The 14,569-nt window shown below is 44.1% G+C and overlaps 1 protein-coding gene across 1 annotated transcript in view; it reads left to right on the forward strand.

The window, feature by feature from the left end:
- Positions 1 to 5,460: 5,460 nt before the first annotated feature.
- The window catches only part of RBFOX1 (RNA binding fox-1 homolog 1), a 330,067-nt gene continuing 320,958 nt past the window's right edge, over positions 5,461 to 14,569 (forward strand). Inside the window, exon 1 of the mRNA XM_029949680.1 lies at positions 5,461 to 5,777. Within this exon, the coding sequence (XP_029805540.1) occupies positions 5,691 to 5,777 (87 nt within the window). The 5' untranslated portion in view covers positions 5,461 to 5,690. The remainder of the gene's footprint in view (positions 5,778 to 14,569) is intronic.

The following is a 14,569-nucleotide window of genomic DNA, read 5'->3' on the forward strand; positions in this document are numbered from 1 at the left end:
AGCCAGTCACCTCCGGCAGCCGCTGGCCTGGGAGCAGGCACAGGCCTTGCCTCATTTTACCCCTGGGTAGACTAGGGCTGGGGGCTGAGGCTCTCATCCTGGAACATGTGTTCACAAGTTCATCAGAACGAACAGCCCAGCCCAGCCTCTCCAACTTTGAGACTCGGGCTTTTGCTACTGTGCCAGGAATGCCCCTGGGCCACTTGAGGTGACCTTAGAGGTACAGGCAGCCCTCAGTTGTCTAGAGACCCCTGCACCCTCACCCCTTCGCTCACATGTCCCCCCAGAGGCAGCCATTTCAGCCAGGTATTGTCCCAGGAAGCATTCTGGGAACTTTGTCTAGTCACCGCTTCACCAACACTGGCTGAACAGGAATGGATGGCAGGCTCCTGTGGCCGCCCCAGTCTCCCCTCCAGACCAGTAGCCACATTTAACAGAATGTACCTTCCCGAGATGATTCCAGAACATGGGTGATGGTGGAGTTCACTCTGCCTGCCGGAAAATGTAAGATTTGGTCAGGCCATCAAGTTTGAATTAGGAGGAAAGAAGGAAGAAAGGAACAAGGCAGGAAAGAGGGCTGGAAGAATGAGGAGCTCTGGGCGGCAGGCCAGGTTGTACAGAGGCTTGGGTCTGTAAAAGCGTGTGGCCAAGACAACTCGCTGGCCTGATTTATTGGGTGGGGGGGTTGACAGAAGAAGGGACGGTGCCTATTGGAGGGTGAATCTGGAAAAGCAAAGGTGAGGACTCTCAGGAAGGGTCTTGATACTGTAGAAAACTCTTTTCCCCCACCCCCTTGGCCTGGAAATGGGGCAGGATGAGCAATTCAGTCTCCTGTATAAATCCAGATTGTTAGGGAGCCAAGGTCGGTATCCAGAAGACAGGGAGTGCAATTAATATCGTCAGAGAAACACTCTGTTGTATGCTTTCTGTTTTGTTCTGTCTTAATGGTTGGCAAGTGGCAATTGACATTTGGCTTCTTTTCAGGAAGCAGGTAAAGAGTGGTGGAAATGATTCTCCATCAGTGGAGTCTAATTCTCCTGAGCCGTGGAGGAGGCAGATCCTCTTCCCAGACTTCAGGGATTGTTGGTACAAGGAAAGGTGGGCCGAAGTTTCTAGATCTTGCAGGTTTTCCAGAAACACTGGAGACCTAAATTTTACATGAGACGCCTCCATTTAAAAATACTATCTCTCTTGGGGCACCTGGGTGGCTGAGTCTGTTGAGCGTCTGACTTTGGCTCAGTCACGATCTCGTAGTTGGTGAGGTTGGGCTCCCACTTTGCTGCCAGTGCAGAGCTTCTTTGGATCTTCTGAACCCACCCTGTGTCCCCCTTTCCTGTCCTCCCTCATCCTCCCTCAAAAATAAACGTTAAAAAAATATATCATCTCTTTTTTGCACAGCACGGAGAGGCCATCACATCATCATAAAAATCCCCCTCCTCCCCCTCGTCCTTCTCCTCAGGCTGGATTTGGTCCTGAGGCTGCAGTTGCTCTTCTGACCAATAGAGTCCACACAGCAGGCAGCAGTCTTCTCTGAACACCCTTGTCTCCAACCTCCATCCAGATCTTGTGTTTCTTTCTCTTTCCTTCTCCTACATGGTGTTGAAATTTTGGGCGGCCGCTGCTCACAGGGGCTGGTGGTGAGCAGAGTGACCTCACGGCGGTGAGGAGAGTCTGCCTCTGACCTCGTCCATGCAGAGGGGTCGCTTTAGTGGCAGAGAGGCAAGGAAGAGGCAGTGACTGAGGAGAGAGTTTCATCATGGAAGATGGAGACAGAAGGTGGGGGTGGGTTTTTTGGTTTGTTTGTTTTTTAATTTGTTTGTTTTTTGTCTTTTTTGGAGAGTGGGTAAGATTGAACTATCAAAGGTTATCTCAGAAAAAGAAAAATCTTCTGATGGAAATCCCTAACACGGGGAAGGTCGACAGGACCAGCACCAAGAAAGTGACCGGAAAATCGAGAAGCATGTGGAGAAGCAGAGGGCAACTGGAAAGGAGTCTGTATTTGCTATTGTGTTAAAGTCTGACTGCGAGAGCCTTAGGTAAAACACATGCTCTCACCTAGGGGTCAGCAAATCATGGTTTGTGAGCCAGTCCTGGCCCATTTCCCATTTTTATGACCCTCAAGCTCTGAATGGTTTTTACAGTTTGTCAAGGTGGAAAAAATCAAAAGGGGTATCTCCTGACAGTTGAAAATTATAGTAAATTCAAATTTCAGTGTTCGTTTGTTTCCGTATTGTAAATGCTTTCAGGTGAGAATGGCAGTTTTGAATGGTGACAGCAGAGCATAAGGTCCCCAACACCTGAGCTATTCATCATCTGTCCACTTAGAGAAACAAGTTTGCCGTCCTGTCCGGGACGGCCCTGCAGAGAGTGATGCATGGCCTTCCCTTGAATTCTGTGTTTCGAGGCCTCCCTGTGTCTCCTAGCCAGTGTCTCCCCTGCTCTCTACTTGACTCCTTTATTCTATATTTTCAAAGCTTCTGCAAAAAACTATGAACTTACATTGGGTAGCTGGCCGTTGACCATGAGCTGTGTGCAGGAGCCATTCGGGAGCAGAGATGAATAGACGGTGGTGTCTTTTAGTGGAGGGAGTGGAAATAAGAGAAAAGAATTATAGTCTAGTAATACTAGGTGCTTCCTCTTTGGAAAAAAATAGGACCTGTGTTAGGAAAAAGAGGTTTTATTTTTAATGCTTATTTATTTGTTTTTGAGAGGGATAAACATCAGCTGAGGAGGGGCACAGAGAGAGGGAGAGAGAATCCCAAGGAGGCTCTGCACTGTCAGCCCAGAGCCCGATGCAGGACTCAGATTCACAAACTGTGAGATCATGACCTGAGCCGAAACCAAGAGTCGGATGCTCAACTGACTGAGCCACGCAGGCGCTCCAGGAAGAAGAGGTTTTGTTTAATGGTTGTCATTTGATTTTATGTTTTATTATCTAATGAAGTTTTTGAGGTGGGTTTGGTACTTCTAAATCATACAATTTCAGAAATATAACTATTATGATTATATGTGACAATATGTGAATATAAGATCAGAATCAGAGAAAATGTCAGTAGTGGTAGTTAGCACTGGAAGTGGTGAGGATAGGAAGAGAGAAACACAGATACACACGCAGGAAAGTCCAACACATTGGACAGAGTCAGACCTCTTACTTGGCTTAGAGCTTCCTGGCAGTCAGTGTGAAAAGGGTCACAGAACAGCCCATATCTTCAGAGACAGGGTTAGGGACAGATACTTATTACTCAGGATCAGCAAAAACTTTTGTATTGTGGAGTTCTTAAGAAAAAAAAACCCATAATGCCCTCTACAAAGGGTATAGCTAAGTATCTATATATTCCATTTATTATGTATTACTAATTCCTCTCTGATATCATCAGGTTCTTTAACAAAAACAATAGGTACAGTAATGAATACAATTATCCATTGTTTTATATAACTCAACAGATTCTAAAACACTCTCACAATTTTGGTCACTGGAATAGTCTTGGTGAATTATAAGTGGATATTGTTGCCTCTATTCTAGTTTAGGAAAGTAAGAATCTAAATTGTGTAAATTTCTGGCCTTTGAGACCATATTAAGTTTTCTACCTCCTCCTTCAATGGTCTTTCCATTTTCTAACACTAAAGAGCTTTAATCCAATCTGACCCAGCTTTCAGCAGAGTAATGAATAGCTCCCCCATCCCGGGAAGCTGTCTCATGAAGATGCCTCTGTCCTCATTGGTAACTTCTCAGAAGCACAGTGTTGAAAGTCATAGTCAAAAGCTAAAGTTAGAAACAGTATCAGGCTGTTAAGTAAGAGGGGTCAACTTGCAGCTGTTACTAGCACTTTCTGAATTGTAACAGTGTGGCTACTTTGATGCAAGAGAATCAATTACAGAGAAACCTTGTCAAGATGGCCAAAATTCAGCCTTAAATAATTGAATTCTCTGCCAAACGCTGTCCACTGTCATTATCTAGAAATGTAATTATGCAGCTAAATCAAGCAACTAAAATTAGTGTAGTGTAAAAACACCTTGGCTATCTAAAAGTGGAGGAATTGACATTTGGATTTAGAAAAAGCCAATAGTTGAATATAGTTTGCGGTGTCTGAAGCTCTCTGAGTTTCTACAAAATCTATATCCTGTGTCCTGTTTGGAGTTAGAGGTGGAATCTGGCAAGCGGATGTTTGGTTTGAAGGTGATTTCCAGTGATCCCTAGGCCTTCAGTGTCAGCTGAGTGGACTCGCTTCGTCTGTTCTACACCTTTACTTTCAAAACCCAGAAGCTTTCCACATGCCCATGTGCCTTCTTGCCATGAGTGACTATTTGAATTTGCCTGTGCCTTCAATCTAAAGCTAAAGATGTATCCATACTGACCATCAGGGGAACAAGAAATACATGAGAGGAAGGACTGATAGCCTATAGTATGGTACACATGGCATGACGCCAAGGGCCTTGTCGCCTGACCCCATGGGGTAGGGTCTCTTACTATCACAGTTTTCTAGATGAAGAAACTGAGGTTCAGAGATGCTAAGTAACTTGTTCAAAGATCACACAGCTAGTATGTGGGACATCCAAATCCATTGCATTTCAATTCATGTATTCCCAAAGGAATTTACTTATTACCATGGAACCTATCCCAGACAATCCTTTGGCTATTTTCAAGCATTGGAAAGATTGCAAATATTGGCTTGAATTTATTTTTTGTACGTAGTTTGGTGGATAGGCCTCTAAACTCTGGGAATGGGGAACCCTCTTGTATTAACACATCGCATAGTCACAGATAACCATTGAAAGATCAAGAACAGAGAATCTGAATGTTTTTAAAAAGCACGTGAAGTTCTGTTACAGAATGAAGTACTGTATTGCATATAGGGAGTGGCCTGGTTAGGAATCATGTTTGGAGCCCGACACTGACTCTTACAAGTGTACAGCTGGGAGCAATGGATTCAACTAGTGTGAGTCTACTTTCCTGTGTTTTCCCTGAACCGGTAATAGTAGCGACTTGAGAGAGTTGTGAGAATAACATTACATAACGCATGTAAATAACTTAGTTCATTTTCTGTGTGTAGCACAGTCTGCAAATATTAGCTGCTGTTGTTACTGTATTATTTGCACAGATCACCCCTTTAAAATTAAAGCCAGAGAGAGAGAGAAGCACAAACTAGACTATCTCCTTAGCTTCTTTTTGCTCAGTGCCAAAGGCTGCCTACATTAACCCACTTGATTTTTAAGTAGCAACTGATAATCTTATCAATTTACAACTCTCAGTTTCTCTCTCTAAAGAGCCCATGCGGACTTTGTCCCTTGTCTTTTGCCCAACTTTACCAGGAAGAGCCCCGTTCCTAGAGCCTGACTACCTCTCCCAGTCATTTGGCCTCTCTCACACCCTCCCCGAGAACTATATTAATGAAGAGTATTTGGTTAGTCATGTTAAGCAAGCTGTTCCCAAAATAGCACCTTCCATTTTGGTAGCTTCAACTCTGCAGCTGCTGTGTCTCTTCGGCGTCTGGGAAGAAAACTTTCACATTAAGAGTTGCTGATGCGGATTTTCTTTCTTTCCCCCTCTCCGCGTTGATGAGTGCCTGGCTCGTGACAGAAGCGATTTGACTCTTGGCTTTGTAGTTGGGAAGAAGTTGGGTCTATAGATTTCCCCCTCACTCTCCATTGATGTGGTGAGCGTCCGAGGGGAGAATACCTTCACGTAAATCATGTTGCCTTCGCAAGGAGTCCTCCTGCATCCCTATGGCGTGCCTATGATTGTTCCTGCAGCCCCCTACTTCCCCGGACTGATCCAGGTAATTCAAGGCCGCTGCCAGCAAGCAACTTAACTCCAGAGCGCTTGGAGTAATAATTGGAATTTTTATGGTTGAGAAAGCAAACACTTTTAATACAGGAAAAAGCCCTCATGTAGTCAGTGGGAAGACAGTAGGAAATCAAAAAGATGGATCACCCTAATCTGGCTATTGACATCTCTCATGGCTGAATAAATGGTGTAGTTGAGCCATATTTGCTTGTATTGATCTGGGTGCTGTTTAACATTCATGCCTTTGCTTCAGGAGGTTGACCACGGGGCAAAGGATTTGCTCTCCTTCCCAGCTTCCTGAGGGATTCAGTCTCCCAGAGCAGATCATGAGGCAGAGTAACTTATCATGAGGTGACTTGGTTAAGAGCTTTAACCCAGGAAATAGGAGCATGAAGTATGCATTAATTCATATGTTTGCCTTCATGTGGATTGTCTGTTTTTATAGAAGTGCGCCGTACCCCCCCCCCCCCCAAACCTGGGCTGAGTGGTGGCATTGAGGCAAAAAGGAACACGCTGTTGATAGTTAATTTATGAAGTTCACAGATTACTTTAGGACTCCTTTACCAGCAGTTTACTTCGTAATGATGGCAAGAAATTGGAGGATTGAAATGTGTGTTGTTTTTACTTTTAAGGCTATTAATTTTGTGCAGGGGGACTCATCTACCAATAAGATAACTTGGGACTATTTCCCCCCTCACTGTAAGTTTGTCTTTTTAAACCAGCATTGGCTTCTGGGTGCATGTCTGAAATTCTTTGTGGAAAGTGAACATCTACCAGTCACAGAGCCTGAACATCCTGGGAAACCCAGATGGTTGGTTTGCTGCTGTTTCTTGTTTGAGAACAACCATGCCTTTGTCATTAATTCTGTTTCTTGTTTCTGCAGGAAAGGAAAACTAAATGTATTTCATGTTTAGCGTGCCCTTTCACCTTTATTCTTGTGCCCCCTCTGCGACTGTATTTGTAAACTCTGTACTACCCTAGCTTCTTAATTAAAATTTCTGCAGAGGGTTCTGGTCAAGCACAGTTTCCCCCCTTTTTCCAAATGGTGCTTGTGAACCTTAAGAACTTGGGTGATTTGACACATGCAGGGGTGATTCTCAATAATAACAGAACATTCTGTCATCCCAGACTTATGGCCAGTGCTTAGCATGGAACCCCGTGTATTATATGTGAGACTTACTTGCACTGCCTGGAGAAGGGACCTTAACGAAATGGAAATTCTTCCATCTTGCCCGGCATAAGCCGGCCAGTGGGGCATGCATGGAGTTTGAGGCAGGACTCCATGGCAAACTGGAAGGCCTTTGGCTTCTATTGGAAACTTGGGGTGAAGGTCAGCTGTTGGAGTTTTGTCAGACCCTCTGCCGCCCCGTCCGATAAATAATTACAAGCAAATCGTGCCCTTCACTCTATGCTGATTGATGCTGAAATTGCTTTTGAAAGTTCTCATAAGTTCCTGTTATAGATTAAGTGCCGGTGTAGGAAAAATAACGGCACCCACTGAAATGGGTGAATGTAATCAGGCTTAATGGACTTGAGAGCTTGTTGGGAATTGAATAACTATCGATTTGCTGGAATGTTGCTGTCATTACGAAATGCCACTCTGGACATATTACCCCAGTGATAGATGAGGAGACACGCGGGCCAGCTGAGAAGTTGGGGAGGCCCTATTTCTTCCTCCTTTGCAGATGTCGGGGAAAACATATCCAGTTATTTTTGGAAAGAACAAGTGATTTTACTTGCAAATCTTAGCCTGATCATACTTTGTTTTCCCAAGTGACACCTCTGCTAACTAGTTACCCATAAGTCAGGAGAGCAGTGCAGCGGGGAGCCTCTGGACCAGCTGCTGTGACATATTCATCTTCCTCCTCTCTCAATCCACTGGAATGCACTAAAATGCTATGGCTAGAGAGAGACTAGCTTCATTTTTGGTTTTCTGAGAGATCCTGTGTTATTATGTTATTTACCCATTGGCATCAAGAAACTCAGATCACTCAGTTGCAGAAATACTTGCAAGGGGAAGAAAAGCAATTCAAAGAGGGGAAAATTGTAACACTCGCTCACTCACTCACCTTCTAGCTGAAGCTTCTGATGCCAGCTGTCCTGGACCCCAGCAGGCTGTATTGGCTTGCTTACCAATTCCTTGACCTTAGGGTTTTTTCCCCTCTTCAAGAGTTGCAAGAGCTCTCCCTTAGAGAAGAAAGGCACCACCCACACCTTAATAATGTCATCAGCAAGACTGTAGAAGTGATCCAAAATACTGTGTCTACTTCATCATTGGTAGTAAGTTCCCTGTGACTGGAGATAGGCAGACGGAGCTAAGGTGGCCATTTGGCAGGGTTGTTGGATCAGAGTTTGAGATTCCTCCCAAGGTCTTTCCAACCTCAAGAGCCAACAAATGTATGGCGGAAGAACTTCTGCCACTTTTTAATTCATACTAGTGGCATTGTCCTGCTTGGGTCTACCCAGTTGAAGAAAAAAAAAATAATTGACCAGGTATCACAACAGGCTTTAAAAGAGCATCACATTGTCTGACAGAAACAGAGAGTGGAGCTGTTTTCTAATCATTCTAAGACTGTTACTCACCAGGGTCTTTGGTTCTAGGAGTGGATTCCATATCTGGCACAGATCCCCACCTGCCATCCCTTAGGAAAGCCAGATTCATGTTCATACTGGCTCACCTGAACCCATCTTGTGATATCAAAACTTGTTGAATGTATGGGAATGGGGACAGCTTTTCCTTCTAGCTATGTATAGAATTCCAGAATGACCAGAGAGCATTGGGCTCCATTTTGGAGAGTTTGATGGTTAATGAGAAGCAGAAGAGAAGAATGATATTACCAAGTACATTGTAGAAACATTACTCCTTTCCCTTGTTATGAATCTCAATCCTGGTATCTTTGGATTAAAAGAAACAATGTTTGTTCCTATCAAACCTCTTTATTTACTTCTAAAATTTCAACACCTACATTGAATGATCAATGACCTCTCTGCTCTGAAAACAAAGAAGGTCCAACAAGCCAATTGTCAAAGTCAGCCTTGAATCCAGAACTTACCAAGCTGACTTATTTAAACCATAGACCATGGCCCCACCACACCAAGCAACATAATAAAACAGTGGACTTGTAAGTGATTACTCTGTTTGGTTAGTGTTGAGATATAATGAACCCTTGGGTCTGGGTTGTAAGTTCAGACTTGCACCCCTCACTGTAGATACCTCTCCAGAAGGTGTGCCCTTTGACCAGACGTGGCTGGATCATTCTCCCAACTGGGACAGGTAATTCTTATCTAGATATTACAGATAGTAGGTCAAAAGACCATTTTTCCAGCTGGAAGTCAGTGTGAACAGAACCCCATCCACCTCACTATGCATTTGTTAATTTAGTTATTCACTAATGCTCACCTATTCTGGATGAGGCACTGGTCAGGACACAAAAGTGATAGTCATACCAATGACCTGTGAGTTCTCAGCTAGTGGAAGAGAACACTAGGAAAACACAACACCGATACTACAGTAAAAACATGAGAAAAAAAAATGACAGTTAACAATTATTATTTGATATAAGTCAGGTGCTGTGCTAAATACTTAGGTATATTATCTCACTTTTTCCTTAAAAAAACCCTAAGTTGGGTACTATTGGCCTTCCCATACCTTACCTGTAATTCTAAATTCCAAAAAGCTCTGAAAATCAGGGTTTATTTGGGGGGAGTTTGGCACCAAAAGTCATTTGGGAAGCAAACTTGATCTAAAATGATGTGTGGCTATTTATAGACTTTCTTTATTCCTCTTAGTGTGAATATTCATATATTTTGCTACAGGGATATTTAAGTGTTTGATTTCAGAGTGTTGTCCTAGACTCTGCTGAGGGTGTTACATAATCAGTGTTTCTACTGAAATACCTTTCTGAAAAAAGACAATACCTAGCCCCCCCATAAAAAATTTGAATTTCCAAATACAGATGATCCCAATGGTCTCAAATAAGGAATCATAGTCTTTTGCATTATGATGCCTTTTTTACCTATGAAAAACCTGCAACTGACACTTGAGAAAGAGAACTTGTCCAAGGTCACAGGAATGTCAGCTACAGAGCTGAGATTTGGATCAGGTATGTTGGGCCAGAGCATTCCCTCCTCACCAGTCTACTGTTGAGATAGGTCCATGGGAATGTATATGAAAACACAAGAGAGGAAGTAGCTGGGTGTGTCTTAGAGTAGGGAAGAGTGTGGTTAAAAGGGAAGGATGGCATTTGACTTGAGCTATAAAGCACCAGCAGGCATTCACTGCAAACTAAGGAGAGAGCCCTTCCTCCCGGAACAGAGAACTCAGGTGAATTCATGGTGTTGGGGTGACACCATGAGCTTCAGTATCTTCCCCAATCCACTGGCACTGTAGAGTTTGACATTGTTTGAACATAGGACTCAAAAATCAAAAAGCATAGGTGAAAAAGATCCTGGAAGATTCTCAGAAATGAAACTCTTAAGGCCTGAATTTGAGTGCTCCACACAGGAATGGGCTCCAAAAAACCCTTCTGTGAATCCAACCCTTGAGTGTCCACTTTCCTGGGTTTGAGTCCTGAGACTCTTTACCAGCTCTTCTCTCAGGGACTCTAAGCTCTCTGGAGGCTGCATGTTGTCTAACTTAACCTTCACAGAGTAGACAGTGGCAGAAAAATGCTCTCTCTGAGAGGGATAGCAATGGTAGAAGCAAACCCTGCATTCTGGATTTCAAAGCAGAAATCAGCATCATTGAATTTGGCAATGTTGTTTTTGACAGATCTGCATACACACATGTAGTGATGCCAGGAATTGTCAAAGTGTTGATTCTAACAGTGGGTCAAGAGGGGCTGTCCCTCCACAAAGACAGCGAAAGATAGAGGTTATTTGGATACGTTTCTGGGAAAATGAAAAAGAAGTCAAATTGTTTTGGTCTGTGGCTGGTGGAGCCAATTTCAGATCCTGATATTTCTGCCCTGTAATGTTATCTACATGTTTGGAGTATCTGCTGATCAGGAAAGACATCAGAATGTACACCTGATATCAATGCTGATGGTGTCATTTACTTGGAGGCTGCTCCATCTTAGTCTCTAAGTGACTTTTCTGTACTGCCAAAGAGAACATGTCAACAGCAGACTAAATTAAAGAGTCAGGGAGGTGGCAAGGAGAATTTGGAGTCAAGTAGGTCTGGGTTGATATATTGGTTCTGGCATTTACTAAGCGTGTGGCCTTGGGCCTGTCAATTAACCTCTCCAAGGCTGTGTGCTCAGCTACCAAACAAAAGCAGGAATCGCTGTCTTGCAGGGTGTTTGTGAGCTTTAATGTGATTCATCTCTTCATTAGTGATTATGTATTGAGCATCTACTGTATGTGAGGCTTTGAACTGATAGAGGGTGATGAGCCAGAAAAGAAGACACACAGGACTCCTTTCAACACAAAGCTCCCATCCTAATACATAGGAAAGACCTGGGGTATCTGTATCTATACCTCATCTGTATCTACATATCTGTGTATCTCCATCCCTATCTCCAACTCTGTCTCTGTCTCTATCTCTATACCTAGTATGGCAGATGTTTATTCTTCATTATTTGAGAAACAAAAAGTGAGAAGGAGGTATGATAAATGTTTATTTAGAGCTCTTATTTGCAACTGACAAAAATATAATTCATTTTGTTTAAATGGGAAAAACAAAACCTCCAGCTTCAGGCACAGCTGAATTCAGAGGCTCCAACAACCCAAGTCATGTCTCTCCACAACTCTGCTGTGGTTGCCTTTTCTTGATCTTCATTCATGAGCACACCACATCCAACTGGTGGCACAAATGGTCCCTAAGCATCTCTTGGCTTATGTTCCAACCCATCTTTGCAAGTCTCTTTCCCAACTGTTACTGCAAAAATTCCAGATAGCAGTCTCCTTGGCTTATCTTGCAAACCATGCCCACTCTCAAAGGCATCATCTTGCCTCACTGCTCACATTGGAGCTGAACGGTGTAGTCAGCCTGACTGAGCTGTAGGGGCTGTGAATAGAGGGGACAATGAGTCCTGTTCTCACAGGAGGGTGTTGGACAGGCACATAGCCTCCTCTCCATGATCAGCGCTACTAGCTGAAGCTATTACAGACATCCAGGCATGCTTTTTCCGCCCCCCTGAACCCTATATACACCCTCTCCAGGGAAGGAAGTGTGGGACTCTGATCTTAATTATCCTCATTGAGGAGCACCTGTCTGGCTCCATTGGTTAAGCATCTCTCTGACTTTGGCTCAGGTCATGATCTCATACTTCATAGGTCTGAACCCTGCCTCGGGCTTTGTGCTGACAGCTCAGAGCCTGGAGCCTGCTTTGGATTCTCTCTGTCTCTGTCTCTGTCTCTGTCTCTCTCTCTCTCTCTCTCTCTCTCTGTCTCTCTCTCTGTCTCTCTCTCAAAAATGAATAAAACTTTCAAGAAAACCAATTATCCTCATTGACTGATGCCAGTGACCATATTCACCAGGCAGTTAACTGTCATCTAGCACATCTTGCTTCTCCATTAATGATCAGATGATGAAAGTCAGATATGGCAGTTTTGCTCAGCATTTTCCCACCTAAATTACTTACAGTAGTGTTTCCCGCTAGGGTATGTTGGGAGCATTCTATTTTCCAGGTGAGGACACCATGCATGATCTAGTGAAGTAAAGACAGTCTGATAAGGATGTTCATTAAAATCATAGTGAAGCAAGACTGGGCTTCTCAGATCAACAACTTCATTTCTCTTTGTATCAGTAATACATACATTATCTAAATATATAAAGAAAGAAAAACCAAAGCCTTCCTGTTAAGTTTGAAGTAATGTGGGTCATCCATCGTTCCAAAATACTTTGGAGATGCTAGAGGCTTGCCCCGTTCTGTTTTATAGAAATGCACTTTTTTTTTTAATTAAAAGATTAAAGGGGCACTGTCAATCTCTTCTGATTAATATCAGTCCTATAAAAAGGATGTGTTTCTGCAGCAACCATCTGTCATTTTGATCATTTTAAAGACATGCTGTATCAGCAAGTCTGCTTTTTATAATATGTTGGCATGGGACACCCAGAGCTGGAGAGAGTTGTGGATTTCACACTCCACTTTGCTGCTTTGGTGCTCAGCAATCTGAGCCTTTGATGGTGAAGCAGACCCCCCCTCCCTGTCTTTGAAAGGTTGTTTTGGGTAAGTATTTTCCCCGGCTGATTTATGACAGAGATGCTCACCCCTGTTTGTGTTTCTCTCATGTCTAAAGATATGAAGGCCTATCTCACATGCATCCCACCAGCAGAGAAGAAGCTAGCATGTCCACTTAACTGCTGAACCTTAGGAGATGTCGGGAAACACTGAACTCCATGTCCCGCAGGTCTTTTCCTGTGGGCACCTGGGACCGTTGTCTTCTGCGATGCCTAGTTCTTAGCGTGAGGTCTTTGGGCTGTGAAAGTCCGAGGCAGAGGCATGGTGACCGTCGTTAATTTAATAGAATAATTTTTCATGGGTTTGGGTTCCATGTTGGATTCTCTTCTACTCTCTGGAGGCATTGAGAAGACTAAGACCCAGTCTCTGTCCTCAGAGGTGGCATACCAGGCCACCCCGACAGGAGAGTCAGAGGCTCAGCACAACAGCTTGATGGTGGAACTCTGTAGAGTCTCGATCACACCCACGCCACCCCATCACGAGTAGCTTGGGCAGTCGAGTTGGATTATTCAACCGTTCCAGGAGGACAGCTTCCTATAGATAGTTTCTCCATCCTTCCCAAATAACAGGATTTATGGTATGTTCCAGGAGACAAAGGGTGGAGGTGTTTTGTTTTGTTTTGTTTTGAGGATGAGCTCTGTCTCTGAAACAGCAGTTGAGTTCTGTCCTGTCCTCCCTGTATCTGGCCCAGAGTAATACAGTGAGTCCAGCATACCGTGCTGGGGGCGAGGATGACCTCCCGCAGCTGTTACTTGTCCTTCCACGATCTAGTCTGCACTGGTTCCTCAAGGTGGGGGAGGGTTCGGAGGAGGTCGTCAGCTTGTGCATTCCGGGGTGTTCTCACAGAGTGCTCTCTGAAAAGCCATTTCTTCTCATTTCATGAGGTAGCACAGTTAAGGATTTAGATCAGAGAATTTAGAGCATAGGATCTAGACAAGGGGAATCTGAATCTGGCCATGACCTTCTCCTGGTGTCTTTGGGCAAGTAGTCTGACCTCTCTAAGCCTCCACTTGGCCATCTATAAAATGGTGGTAATATGTCATATTCTCTCTGTCCCAAAGTCAATGTCAGGAATAAAAGAATGCAAAAATGAACAAGGCCTTTGCAGTGCAACCATGATGCTATTCAGGCAGCATGGAATAATGCCAGGGTCTGGGCACCCCACTCAGACCAATGTGAGTAGGCATCTTGGCTCCTGTGTGATGCGGGGCTCCCTGTCTCTGAGCTTCCCTTGTGTCAGCTTGACAATGATGGAGAGGGCCCAGAAGATCTGAGGAGACGATGTCTTTGAGGCGTGGAGCACAGCCCCTGCTCACTACAGGAACTCCATAATGGATGGCCAGCTTGCTGCTCTCATAGTTTGCTTTGCTTTGGTTTGTTTTGGTTTCACAATATTCGGGGTTGCTGCACTTTCTTTCATATGAAGATGCTCTGGATTTGGGGGTGAGTGGGCACAATTGTAACTCTCTGTTCCCTCTCTCAGTGGAGATTCTCAGTAACCACAGACATGCATTTTGGTGCAGCTGGAGAGTGGGGTACCATTGAGGAATACTGTGGCGGAGAGAGAGATACCACCATGGGGTTTGAGCTGCATAGCCCA

This window comes from Suricata suricatta, chromosome 8 (genome assembly GCF_006229205.1).
Source record: "Suricata suricatta isolate VVHF042 chromosome 8, meerkat_22Aug2017_6uvM2_HiC, whole genome shotgun sequence".
NCBI classification, from domain to species: Eukaryota; Metazoa; Chordata; class Mammalia; order Carnivora; family Herpestidae; genus Suricata; species Suricata suricatta.